General features: G+C 43.6%; 1 protein-coding gene across 6 annotated transcripts in view; it reads right to left on the bottom strand.

Moving 5' to 3' along the window:
* MUS81 (MUS81 structure-specific endonuclease subunit) overlaps positions 1-13,300 on the bottom strand; it is a 200,623-nt gene that overhangs the window by 66,953 nt on the left and 120,370 nt on the right. For 2 of the 6 annotated variants that reach the window (XM_088468346.1, XM_088468350.1), the window contains exon 2: positions 4,484-4,641. In XM_088468346.1, the coding sequence (XP_088324472.1) occupies positions 4,484-4,618 (135 nt within the window). In that variant the 5' untranslated portion in view covers positions 4,619-4,641. Of the gene's footprint in view, positions 1-4,483; positions 4,642-5,887; positions 5,969-6,127; positions 6,142-6,522; positions 6,548-7,338; positions 7,506-13,300 lie in introns of those variants that run through there. The other 4 variants (XM_088468348.1, XM_088468349.1, XM_088468351.1 and 1 more) reach the window with 4 other exon arrangements.

The raw sequence follows: 13,300 nt of genomic DNA, 5'->3' as shown, positions 1-13,300 counted from the left end.
CCTAAAATATAGTTTTTTTCCAGGTTGTAACTTTGCAAAATAATTTAAGCCAGAGGCTGCTTGATTCCAGATGGTTACTAATTAAGTTGCCTGTGTTCAAGCATGAATATCCTTAAAACATGGACTGTAATGGCACAGCTTGGGAACCTTTGATCTAAGCTATTGCGCCATTCTCATAAATAGTAGATTTTTTCTGTTATATTATAAAACTACCGTTTGTTTTAAAAAAAAAATAATAATAATTGGAACTGGAAACTGAAACAAAGCTTCCAGTTCCAAACCTGTGCCATCAATTGTATATGTCCTGCCTCAGCACGACAGGACCTACAGAGCACTAAGAAGAACCTTTTTTTTTTTTTAGAAGGTACTATGGGTTCCATTTAAAAATAATTCAGAAAAGTGCTTTTAAAATATCACCACTTTTCACAGCATATCGCATTGAAATTAGCGCAAAACTCATATGACCAAGCTGTAACGGCTGGAAAGTGCCGAAGATGGCGGTATGTTTTTTCCAATCGGACGGAATCGGTATGAGTTACCGCCGGACACAAGTCCGGCAGTTCAAATACTGACGCCGGGAGACCGGCACTAGAAGATCCCGACAGGGTAAGTATTTCTAAGATTTCTAACCCTCTCCCCCCTAACCCTCCTTTAGGGGTGCCTAACCCTAACCTCCCCACGTAAGTGCCTAAACCTAACCCCCCCCTCCCCGCTCCCTAAACCCAACTCTCCCTGGGGGGGTACCTAACCCTAACCCCCCTTCCCCTAGCCTGACCCTTACCCTCCCGGAGGGGTGCCTAATACTAAGTCCCCCCCAGGAGCCCCTAACCCTCCCCCTGCCGCAGCTGTCCACACCCGCCGCCCAGCTTACCTTCGTTTAGTATGCTGGGCGTCGGGATCCCGACGTAGGGATAATGATAGGCGTCGGGATTTCGACGCCTATCATTAGTCCCTTGTCGGGATATTTATTTATTTTATTTATTAACAGTTTCTTATATAGCGCTTTACAATTTGATAGTCGGGAAGCCGGCGGTCGGCATTTCGACCGTCGGCTTCCTGTCTACATACTGGACAGGACACTTTATATTTTCAAGGTTGAAAATAATATCAGACATCACACAAGCATTGGAGATTTTTTTCGTACTTTTTCAACATGAAAGTTGTGCACTGTTTTCATACCTCCCATCGTTATTCTAGTCTAGTGCAAGAATTAGCAGTTTGGCTGAACAGAGTAGCCAGGGTTGAATAACTGGAGACTACGCTATATACTTAAGGTATATATAGCATACTTTTCATGAAAATTACATTTTGTAAAGCCGCCCATATAGTGGCAGATCCGGCCGCCTATTATCAAAATAAGCAGCTGGATTTAGGTCAGTATTAGTGACAAAATATAGTGTTGACAAAGCATAATTGTGGCCATGCAGTGCTTGGGTCAAACAGTGCCATGCACTGGCAGGGGGTGCTCATCGGCTGGCCTCATTTTTGTCAGTAACAATTGATATCTGATCAATAATGGCAGAATTTGTAATTTTTGTTCTATTATACCACTTTTCCACCAAAAACCCAGGTTTACAGACATGGTTCTAACCCAGGTCAGACCCAGTTTAGACACCGTTTACACAGCACCATCGATCTGGGTAATTCTCAGGTCAGCCCCGTTCACATTGAACCTGGGTCTGCCCTGCTAAACTTGTGAGGTCATAAAAAGTGGGAGGTGGCTGCTCCACAACCACCAATCAGCTCATTTTAGGCATGACCCAGGTCGGTCTTTTTGCTTTCTAGAATTATGCTGCTATATTGTGATTTTATTAATATATATATATTGTTATTACGTCTTCATGATTAAACCTATTTTGTGTAAATATATACAAGCCTCCTGTGTCCAAATAGAAAGCAAATACTTAAATACTATCAATATCGAATGATATTATTTTATACCACTATGCACCACTATGGACTGCTCCACAACCACCAATCAGTTCATTTTAGGCATGACCCAGGTCGGATAACCCGGGTTGCGCCGTTTACACTGTACCATTACCCAGGTCCATCCTGGGTCCGACCCTGGTAGCTACCTGGGTTGGATTGCCAGGTCACGCGACCCAGGTTATTTTTCAGGGACCCTTTTACACTGAGCTGCGACCAGGGTAGACACAGCAATAACCCAAGTTTTTGCTCTGGTGTAAAAGGGGTATAACTTAAGGCCCCCATACATCAGCAATTTCAAAACCACAATTGTACAATTTGAAGATTTATTGCCCGATCTTAGGATTTCCCAATCGAGCAATCTGCGCCCATACATTACAGATCTTTTTCAGTGATTTGCAGATCGATTGCAGAAAACACAGATCGGACAATCCTGAAAGGCCCATCATTTTACTGGTAACGGTCTGCAAATCTGCTGATCATGGCCATACACTAGCAATCTACAGCCCCAAACGATCTGTGAAATCCAACATTTTGAACAATCAGATTTAACAATTCCAATCACTTTTTGGTTGCAATCTGCGATCTGTGAAGCCCATACATTGCAGATTTTTATACACGATCGATTGCAAATTGCACGATTGCTGCAATCCATCTCTGATGTATGGGGGCCTAGAGACCCAGAAAAAAAATCACAACTCCCTTATAGGCTCCCATACATCACCAATCTAAAAACCACAATTGAACAATTTGAAGATTTTTTGCCGGATTTTAGGATTTCCCAATCTAACAATCTGCGACCATACATTACAGATAATTTTCAGCAAACACAGATCTGCCAATCTTGAAAGGCCCATCATTTTACTAATAACGATCTGCAAATCTGCTGATCCTCTCCATACACTAGCAATCTACAGCCCCAATCGATCTGTTAAATCCAACATGTTGAACAACCTGATTTACCAATTCCAAACACTTTTTGGTTGAAATCTACGATCTGTGAAGCCCATACATTGCAGATATTTTTACACAATCATCTGCAAATTGCAGAATTCCACAATTCATTGCTGCTGTATGGGGGCCTTATGTTTCATCTTATGCATTCTTTAGTCATTTACCTCTGTAAAGGACCCCATACATCAGCAAGTGATTGTGGCAATTCTGCAATTTGCAGATGATTGTATTAAAAAATCTGCAATGTATGGGCTTCACAGATTGCAACCAAAAAGTGATTGGAATTGTTAAATCAGATTGTTCAACATGTTGGATTTCACAGATCGATCGGGGCTGTAGATTGCTAATGTATGGAGAAGATCAGCAGATTTGCAGACAGTTACTAATGATGGGCCTTTCAAGATTGGCAGATCTGTGTTTGCTGAAAATGATCTGCAAATCACTGAAAAAGATCTGTAAGGTATGGGCGCAGATTGCTAGATTGGGAAATCCTAAAGGGCCCCATACATTAGCGATGGATTGCCACGATCCTGCAACCCAGCATCGCAGAAATACAACATGTTGGATTTTCCCGATATGACGATTGCGATCAAAAAATGATTGCGATCGTCAAATTGGGGACATTTAATACGTAAAATGTCAGCAATCCTGCGACGGATCGCTGAACATTGATGGTGGCTGGTCGGCGTTTCCGACCGGCATTTCCGATCGCATCGCTACATTGCGACGATCCGTCGCAGATGTATGGGTACCTTAAGATCGGACAATAAATCCTGAAATTGTTCAATTGTGGTTTTCTGATTGATGATGTATGGGGGCCTTTAGTTCCCGACACAAATACAGGGAGCCTATTCCATCTATTAACTTTCTAAAATAATAAAAGACCTTCCTTATTTTACCATTTTGTTCTAGAAATCTAAATTTTTTTAAATATTGCTCTCCCAAACTCTAATAACAGAAACATTCTAATATAACAAAATGTATCACCTTTGTTCCTGCTCTTCTGTATGTGTTTATCTCAAAGAAAAAAAAAATAGCAAGTGCGAACACAACCAGCTGAAGCTCATAATCCCTTCAGTGTAGCCTACACAGATGGAAATTAAATTGCATCTAATTTGTAGATCTGTAGGTCTCTAGATTTAGTACACAAATGTGCTATAACAAATAAAGGTGCATACACACACAACGATTTTATTTAATGATTATCGTTAACGATATCGTTTATCATTCAATCATTGAAAAAATCGTTCACTTTCTGAGTTAAAACAATGAACTATTATCGTTCATGTTTGTAGTTCAGTCAGACTGACCAACTGAACGATTTTCATTAAGGGAAGTTACAAAAATCGTTTGTAGTTCAAAAAATCGTTTATTACACATTAAAAAAATCTGACAGATAATCTGACAGAAAATCGTTCATAAAATCGTTGCTAACAAAATCGTTGTGTGTGTACGCACCTTAAATATTACATTCTACTTTTCAAACTGCTAGTAAAGTAACAGCTGTAAAATGATTGCTTGCTATGGGTTACCACACATTTGTACACATTACACCTGACATTAAATAAGGCGCATATAACAGCATTCTCTTGTAGCTCACCTTTTGGTACACATATTGTGTTTTCAAACCTTTCTCAGCAGTAGAATCCCTCCATTCTGTCAGCCACTTCAGAAACAGGGGGTTTGAGCAGGGAGGCAGGGGGCGTTTACGCCCAAATGTGACTGGACCAGACATCTTGTCTTCTAGGAGCCTCAGTTCTGCATAAAATATGATGCATAGTATATTAAAGGCCACTGATCACTAGTATCAATGGTTATTTTCCTAAAATGCCTAAATATGTACATTAGAGAAACCTTTTATACCCAGATAGGATTTTCCCATAGCGCAGGACATTTATGAAGTGCAAATAGTCAGCTATGCCGTGCTCTGAATTAGCTCTGCATCTCAATTTACAAAAATACACCTAGAGTTCCATTTTGGCACATGGATTTATGGAGCGTTATTGCAGTATTTGCACAAGAGCAAACGTTTGTAGAGCAAGATAAGTTAGACAAAGTGAAGGTGCCCCTAGTAAAGTATAAAAGGCAACACCATCATTGCACCTTGTATTGCAGAGAACATAGTTATGTATTGTGACCAAGAGGGTAGAGAGAACAGATTTTTAGGGGTGTTTTTTCACTCCAAAGGATGTCAGTTTTACACCAGATCAGAGCTTGTGGTCGTCAAATCTCATCCTATACTTTTTTAATGTGCCCTGCTTTGTACCTAGTTGGTAGAGAGTGGAGAAAAGTTACACACACAAACTGGGGTGATTGAGTCGCAGACAAGTCTGTGTATGGCCACAGCTCAAGATTTTCTATAAGTTGCTAAGGGGCATATTTAATTAGCCGCGAAAAGTCCCAGACTTTTCGCATGCCGGACATTTTGACGTCTTCTCTGGTTTCACATGCGAAAAAGTACCGTGCGAATCACCGCTTATCCACATATTCAATTAGAAAGCGGTGAAAACGGAACTCCGTGATTTCGAAACCAGTGAAAAGTCATGTAAAAAAGTGGGGAAAACAGTCTGTACCCACCGAAAAGCTGAACTAACATAGGGGATCACTATAGGGGTGTTCTAGTACCCCTACTAAAGCTATTCTGGGTATTTTTTTTCCCCCAAAAGCTTGCTATTAACGTCTTTGCATAAGTGGTGAAGAATGGCACTAAGCAATATTTTTTCAGCAAAATAACTAGTCCCAGCAAATTTGGGGTACATGAAAATGGGTACTAGTATATATGGAAGTTGCTAATGTGAAGTTTTAAAAAAGGTAAAAAATCCACCTGCTGGAAGCACCTGCAATCATAAAAACACCTGGGGCATACTTGGGGACCCCCCTATAGCCTATTTCGCTAGTTTTTAAGTTGTCCCCCAACTTTGTTTTTTTTTCACCCCCAAAATGAAAGTACTTTTTTGTGGTGCTCTTAAGTTTTTTTTTAAAACTTTTTTTTGACACAGTTTACCTTTGGGGGACTGTCCCAAGGGTGCAGGGTGGTTCCCGCAAGTTTGCCTGGAAACCTGAACTGTTTGGGGTCCTGAGGACCGAGTTTGAGAAACTGTGCAGTAGAGCACAGGTTCTCAAACTCGGTCCTCAAGACCCCAAACAGTGCATGTTTTCCAGGTCTCCTCACAGGAGAAATAATTAGCTCCACCAGTTCAACTTTTAAAATATGTGTCAGTGAGTAATAAATGCACCTGTGCACCTGCTAGGTGACCTGGAAAATGTGAACTGTGTGGGGTCCTGAGGACCGAGTTTGAGAACCACTACAGTAGAGAAACCATTAAAACAGAGGTTCCCAACCTCCACCAATACAGTCCAGGTTTGAAGGATTTCCATGCTTGAGTCCAGATGGTTAAATCAAATTGACTGAGGGATTAGTGAAGTCACCTGTGTTCAAACATGGATAGCCTTAAAATCTGGACTGTATTGACAGCGTTTGGGTACCTCTGCATTAAGGAACACCAGTGTGTTTCAGTAACCCCTATAGTGGTAGTTCTTAACACCAGTCCTCAAGTGCCCCAACAGGTCATGTTACCGGATTTAGCTCTGTGGAAACAGGTGAGATTATTACCCCACCAACAACATTGATTAACTCACCTGTGCATGATTAAATACATTCAGAAAACATGACCTGTTGGGCTTACTAGAGTTGGGAACCACTGCCTTAGAGCAGTGTTTCTCAAACTCGGTCCTCAGGACCCCAAACAGTTCACATTTTCCAGGTCACCTAACAGGTGCATTCATTACTTAGTGACACATTTTAAAAGATCCACAGGTGGAGCTAATTATTTCACTTGTGATTCGGTGGGGAAACCTGGAAAACATGCTCTGTTTGGGGTCCTGTATGCTGCAAACATTTACACAAATAACTGGATACATGGTAAACATTAAGATTGGGTATTAGTAAACGCACAAAGATACATATCTGGTTACCTAACAAGATTAATAGCCACAAGGGGAAGTTGGTTAAAAGTAAATAGCTTTAAACCCTGATTTAATGAATGTGATAATATGTTGTTAGCAATATTTGCCTAATAAGAAGTTAGAGTGAAGAACCTCTCAGCTGTTAGAATACTATATGGTGCGGTTACAGGCTTGCCTTCCTAATGGTGGATTATATAAGGAAAATTAGCCCAGGGGCCAACACATTTGTCAAATTTGTAAAAATGTATTAGCCTTGCTTCTACTGTACTCTATAGTCTATACCCATCGACATTCATTAGCAGTGGCTGCTGTCTCACGATAAAAGCAACACTTATGTGATTATGGCCACATTACTTGCTTGCAGTCACAGAAACATTGGCACATTTTTACTACCTTGCAAATTACCATTTTTGGCTGTGGCAGGGCAAATAATTGAATGCCTAGATCCCATACAATAAACATTTATTGAACTTACTTGCTTTTACATACCTCCCAACAAATGAAGTTTTGAAATCTGGACACCTTGTACTCCAAAGGCATGCGCACGGGCGCCGAGAGGAGGGGGGGAGCGTATACAGTTTACCCAGGCCTGGGCTTGCTAGAGGGGCCTGGCGTCACCCCCCCTCCCCCACAGCAGCTCAGCACGCAGCTTGTACTGGGCTGCAGTGCGAGACTGCTCGTGGGTGCTGCAGCAGCCGGAGCAGTCTTCTATGGCTGTGGGGGGGAGCGATCACACTGATCGTGCCCTCCCCGCGTAGCGCTGGGCGGCTTACAGCTCCCCCCTCCCCAGCGCACAACTCCGCTACACGTTGCTGCAAAAGTGATTTATTTTTTTATGTTTTTGTCAGGGGGGCGTGGTCCCGAAAAGGGAGCATAGCCTTGCAGCACATACCCCTTTCTCGTCACTCTGGGGGGTGCCCAGCACTCCCTGCGCAGTGGGGCTGCCCACAGGCTCCGCACTGTTTAGATGACATTCACGTCATCTATTCAGTAGTCACTTGCTGCTCTGCGAGTGACTACTGAAATGCGGCCTGCGGATGGAACAACAGACAGTGTCCGAAATGCGGCACTGTCCCGCTGCAATCAAGACAGTTATGCTTTTAGACTTGCCATCAAGGAATGTATGTATTCCATGAACAAGTATATTCATCTAATTGACAGTTCAAATAATTAACTCATGATTACCTATTCAAATACATGCTGCACCAAAAAAAAACCTGAAATATTTTAAGGGGTTTTTCATGTAATACCCCTTTTACACCGGAGCAAAAACCTGGGTTATTGCTGGGTCTACCCGGGTCCCAGCTCAGTGTAAAAGGGTCCCTGAAAAATAACTCGGGTCAAGTGACCCTGCAATCCAACCCAGGTAGCTACCAGGGTCGGACCCAAGATGGACCTGGGTAATGGTGCAGTGTAAACGGCCAACCCAGGTTATCTCACCTGGGTCATGCCTAAAATGAACTGTTGATGGTTGTGGAGCAGTCACCTTCCACTTTTTATGTCCTCACAAGTTTAGCAGGGCAGACCCAGGTTCAGTGTTAACAGGGCTGACCTGAGAATAACCCAGATTGATGGTGCTGTGTAAACAGTGTCTGACTTGGGCTAGAACCAGGTCGGACCCGGGTTTCTGGTGCAAAAGAGGTATAAGTGAGGTTAACCAAATTATGGTAAAACAGAGATCTTTTGCAGCATATGTCAATACATGCTTGTTGACTCTCCCTGAATGTCAGGGAGACTCCCTGAAATAGTAGGTGATCTCCATGAACCAGGTCGGGTAAGGGAACCACAATGATGATGCTATCAATCTCTGCCCAACAGTAGTGAAACACTTGAGAAAAGAATAATAAAAGATCTGTGCTACAGGAGAATGGCTGCCACTCTCCAGAACACTGATGGCTACATAAGTTGCTGCTGGGTGTCTAAGGATGTGTGATGCATTACAGGTGATTTGTACCCAATGAAGTGTGATTTACTAGAGATCTGTGCTCCATTTCAGGGTATGTGTGCTTCAGTACAGGGGATCTGTATCCAAGAATGTGTGACAACTTGCATGAACCTGGTGGAATAGAGTTAGAAGGGGTGAATTACAGTACATATCTAGAAAATAGTAGAATGCAGCATATATTTAATGCACAGTCATGCCTTTGATAAAACTCACACCTCATTTTTGCTTCTAATACTTTTAATAAGCATTTATGCAAATAGGCAGCAGCGTTAATCCACCTCCACCACCTAGATGTTTTAGTGTACCTTGGAATCCCAGGGAAGGGATCTCAGCACGGTACTGGTTTTGAGAAGAACAGTTTGGTTTGTGGTGTCTATAGACAACTTTTAACAACACCAACAAACCGGTTATTGTAATTCCAGCAAAGCAAGTTGTAATCAGGGGCCTATTTATAATGGATGCAGGATGTGTGGTGCACATGGGCCCAGGGGAGGCCCACACACCCTGCACCCATCCTTTTTTTTTTTTTCATACTTACCTTTCTGAAGTCCCACAGAGTAGCGCTGCACAAAACGAAAATGGCAGCTGCGTCCATTATCCTGCTGTTTTGCGCATGTGCAGTAAGAAATCACAGGGAAAATGGCTGCCACACCATTCTCTGTGACCTGTGCGTAGACTCCCGTACAGACTAATGCCCGGAGTCTACTGCTGCTGTCAGTTCACTGATGGCAGCCGAGGAGAGGGAGCCTCGGAAGGTAAGTGGACACTGGCCCCCTCCTCTCTTAATATGCCCCTGGATGTAATCTCTATTGGGGCTTCCTAGATAAAACAACTGCTCATTATCTATAGTCAACATTCTACCTTATGGTATCCAGTTTGAATGCTGACAGTCATAATGTCGACATGTAACATGTAGACATACAGAAATATCGACGTGGACATAATGTTGACTTGGTCATTTTGCTGGCATTTGCTGGAAAATTATCATGCCGACATTCTGACCATGTCAACATTTCTATATGTCAACATAACATCCATGTCAACATTTTGTCTGTCAATACAAGCAAAACAAAGCATTAATCCATTGGTTCAAAAACTTGGTCCTCAAGGTACCCTAACAGTCCAGATTTTCAGGATATCCATACTTAAGCACAGGTGACTTAATTAGTACCTCAGTCAGTTTGAGTATACCATCTATGCAAAAGTATGAGGGTTGGGTACGGGATGCCAATCGGTCAGTATCCTAATCCTCCCTCCCCGATGAAACGCCCCCTCCCCTTAGTGCCTAACCATAACCCCAGTATTTACCGTCGGGATGCCGGCTCCAAGATTCTGACAGTTGTGGGGAATCTGGCGTCGGCATTCTAATAATCTGTCGGGATTATAACTACATCCCTAAACATGGATATCCATAAAACCTGGACTGTTAAGGTGCCTTGAGGACCAAGTTTGGGAACCCCTACATTAATCTATATAATGAAGAAGAGGACTATCACAGCAAATCAATACTTTTCTTGCAGTCAACCAAGAACTGCTGCCTTGTATGATCATGGCAGACTATTTTATGCAAAAATAAAAGTGCACCGATTGTCTAGGCACAGTGGCAACAGCCATATTCTGGGCTAAGAGAATTCATGAGACTGCACTTATCAATTTACTAAGAAATATTGATGTTACTGTGGAAGCAATTAGTAACAATACTTAAGATGGGTACACACTAAACGATATGTGTACCCAGCGATACGTCGAGCGAAACACCCCCCCCCCCCCATCAATAGGCCAACATACCGGGCGGCTGGTACACATTGGACGATCCGGTGCCCAACTGCCCGATATGCCGGCCCCTGCTGCATCCCGCATGGGGTCGTCGGTCGCATCGCCGGGTTGAGTTGCATGTAGGGGCGACCTGACGATGTGGCTGATGACCAATCAAAGTGTGCAACAGCCGACATTTTTACAATATATCGTTCCGATCTATCAGAATTGGGCATATTGTCCAAGAAATCGTATAGTGCGTACCAGGCTTTAGACATTCATATTACAGGGTCCAAGTGAATTAAGGGCTCGATTAAGACCCGCTAGCTAGATGCGTTCGCATGCACTGTGGGTGGTAACCCACAGCTATGCGAGCGGCCAAGAGGCCGCAACAAAAAAAACCCACACGCCCTGATTCAGAGCGAGCGCTCGCTTTTTGCGAGCGGCTCTGAATCAGGCCCATAGTTATACCGGGATATACTTTATTTAGGAAGGACAGAACTTTCCCTGTCTTAAGGGTCCTATCCATTAGAAGATTTTTTTTGTGAAAGACCAGAGACCAAAGACTTTTCCTGAAAACAAAAAAGTCTTTCATGCAAAAGTCCATACATTACCAGGTTTTCATTCCAACCAGCCAGATTGGACAGCTATCTGACAGATAATTGTATAGTGTATGCCCAGCATTAAGACAGGGAACGTTTTTCAGTACTGATTGACCCCGAGAGGTTAATCACCACATTCATACAAAAGGTGCTATAAACATCTTTTAAGTATGCATTTTATGTGTGTCCTATATATATATTAAACTTTTTTTTTTTAAACTTAAATGTAAATTTTATTTATTTTTTATTTATTTTTTGTTGCTATTTTTTTTTTTGCTATTACTTTAGACATATTTATTGTGTTATTTTACACTCAATTTATAGCGCTTTCTGGTACCGCACAAAATTTAAGACAATTTATTTTGTTTAAGAAAGCTGCTTTGGTTACAAATTAGAGGGGCTTGACCACATTCTAGAAGAAAACAAATACATTGGGCTCGATTCAATTCAGCGTGATGCTGACTAGCCCCAGGAAGGAGTGCCCAAAGCTATTCAATTCAGCTCGCTGTTTAGTCTAACTAAAGGATTTCTTCTAGCACCCTCATGAGGGTGCGAAGAGAAATACGGCAAAAGTGCTAGCCGCCAAGCTGTTTTACGGCCGACAATTTAGCCGGAGATTGCTGGTTCTTGTGACTAAACACCCAGGTTAAGTTGCGAGAACTGGCATTCTCCGACTTAACTGGCAACTGTTGAACCAAACAGCGCGCTGAATTGAATAGCTCCGGGAGCACCCTCCCGGGGCTATTCAGCATCACACTGAATTGAATTGAGCCCATTGGCCCCTACAGGAAAACAAAAACACACATTGGCCTCAGCAGGAAAACACACACAATGGCTCCCTTGGGAAAAAATAAAACAACATTGGCCCCTGACAAGAAAAAAAGATTGGCCCTATGGGAAAAAAGGACACACAATAGCCCCAAAGCACACTCAATGATTCAATGATTGCGCTCACAGGGAAAAAAATAAACACAAACATTGATTCCCCCCAGGCCCTCAGCACCTCATCACTGACCCCAGCCCTTGTCACATCTTCACCATTCTCTGCTCCTCAGCCCCTCACCACCATACTCAGCCCCTCACCACCATCCTCAGCCTCTCAACACCATCCTCAGCTCCTCACAACCATCTTCAGCCCTTCATTACCTTCCCCAGCCCCTGTGTCTCTCAGCCTCCCCATTCCCCAGATTCTACGCCTGTGTATCCAGCTCCAAACCCCCCCAACCCCCTTTGACACTAGTCAGACAGGCAGATTTATTAGATAAAGTTTACTCACTGACTGTCACACTACTGTGACACAGTCAGAATTGACGGGCCGGCGCTGGCTCCTGCTCCTCCTTGACTTCTGTGTGTACTGTGGGCTGCAGGCTGCTGCTGCACTGCAGACAAAGAGGGTGATGGAGGCGGGCCCCCTATGGGCTGGAGGCGGAGCAGTCAGTGGTGACTGACGGCTCCGCAAAAGCTTATGGGAGGAGCTGCTGCGCAAGCCCATTTTTCTTCAACTACAGTAATGCTGCCTGATCGGAGCTAGCTCCGATCGCAGCAGCGGCCAGCCAGGCCGGCGTAGCAGAGCAGTGGTGAATGAAGGGCTGCCACACAGGGACGGCCCATCGGGGAACCGGCCCGGTGTCCCGGCGGCCCAATCCGCCCCTGTGCTAAAGGTCCTCTCACCCTGCAAAGCAGCAGGCATTGCTGGCAGCTGTAATAATTACTCTTTTGGTGCCCATGTCACACTGTTAAACCCCCAATAACACTGAGGGCCAGCATCCTATATACACCCCCCTCCAAGCCAAGGTCACCTCACCCAGCTGGAGGCAGTGCTGTCAGCTGTGATTATTATCCTGCTTGTGCTCATTTTACACCTATTACATCCTACTATACAGAGGTCAGCTGCCAGCTCCCTCCTGCACCCCCTAGGCCCCCCCTCCCCACCAATGCCAGGGGTCACCCCACCCTACATGAGTCATTGCTGACACTATAATTATCACCTTGCTGGTGCCCATGTTAACCTATTACACCAAAACACTACTTAGATCAGCTACCAGCATTCTACTGCCCCGTCATACCCCTCTACCCTGCCCATGCTGCTCTTAGTACTACAGTTTTTACCTGCCACTATAGGACACACCCCTGAGAGGAAATATATATA

The sequence above is a fragment of the Taudactylus pleione genome, unplaced genomic scaffold, assembly GCF_031769625.1.
Source record: "Taudactylus pleione unplaced genomic scaffold, aTauple2 ptg000085l, whole genome shotgun sequence".
Classification (NCBI taxonomy): Eukaryota; Metazoa; Chordata; class Amphibia; order Anura; family Myobatrachidae; genus Taudactylus; species Taudactylus pleione.
Note: the sequence above shows the minus strand (reverse complement) of the source record. Positions and strands in the feature narration are given on the sequence as shown.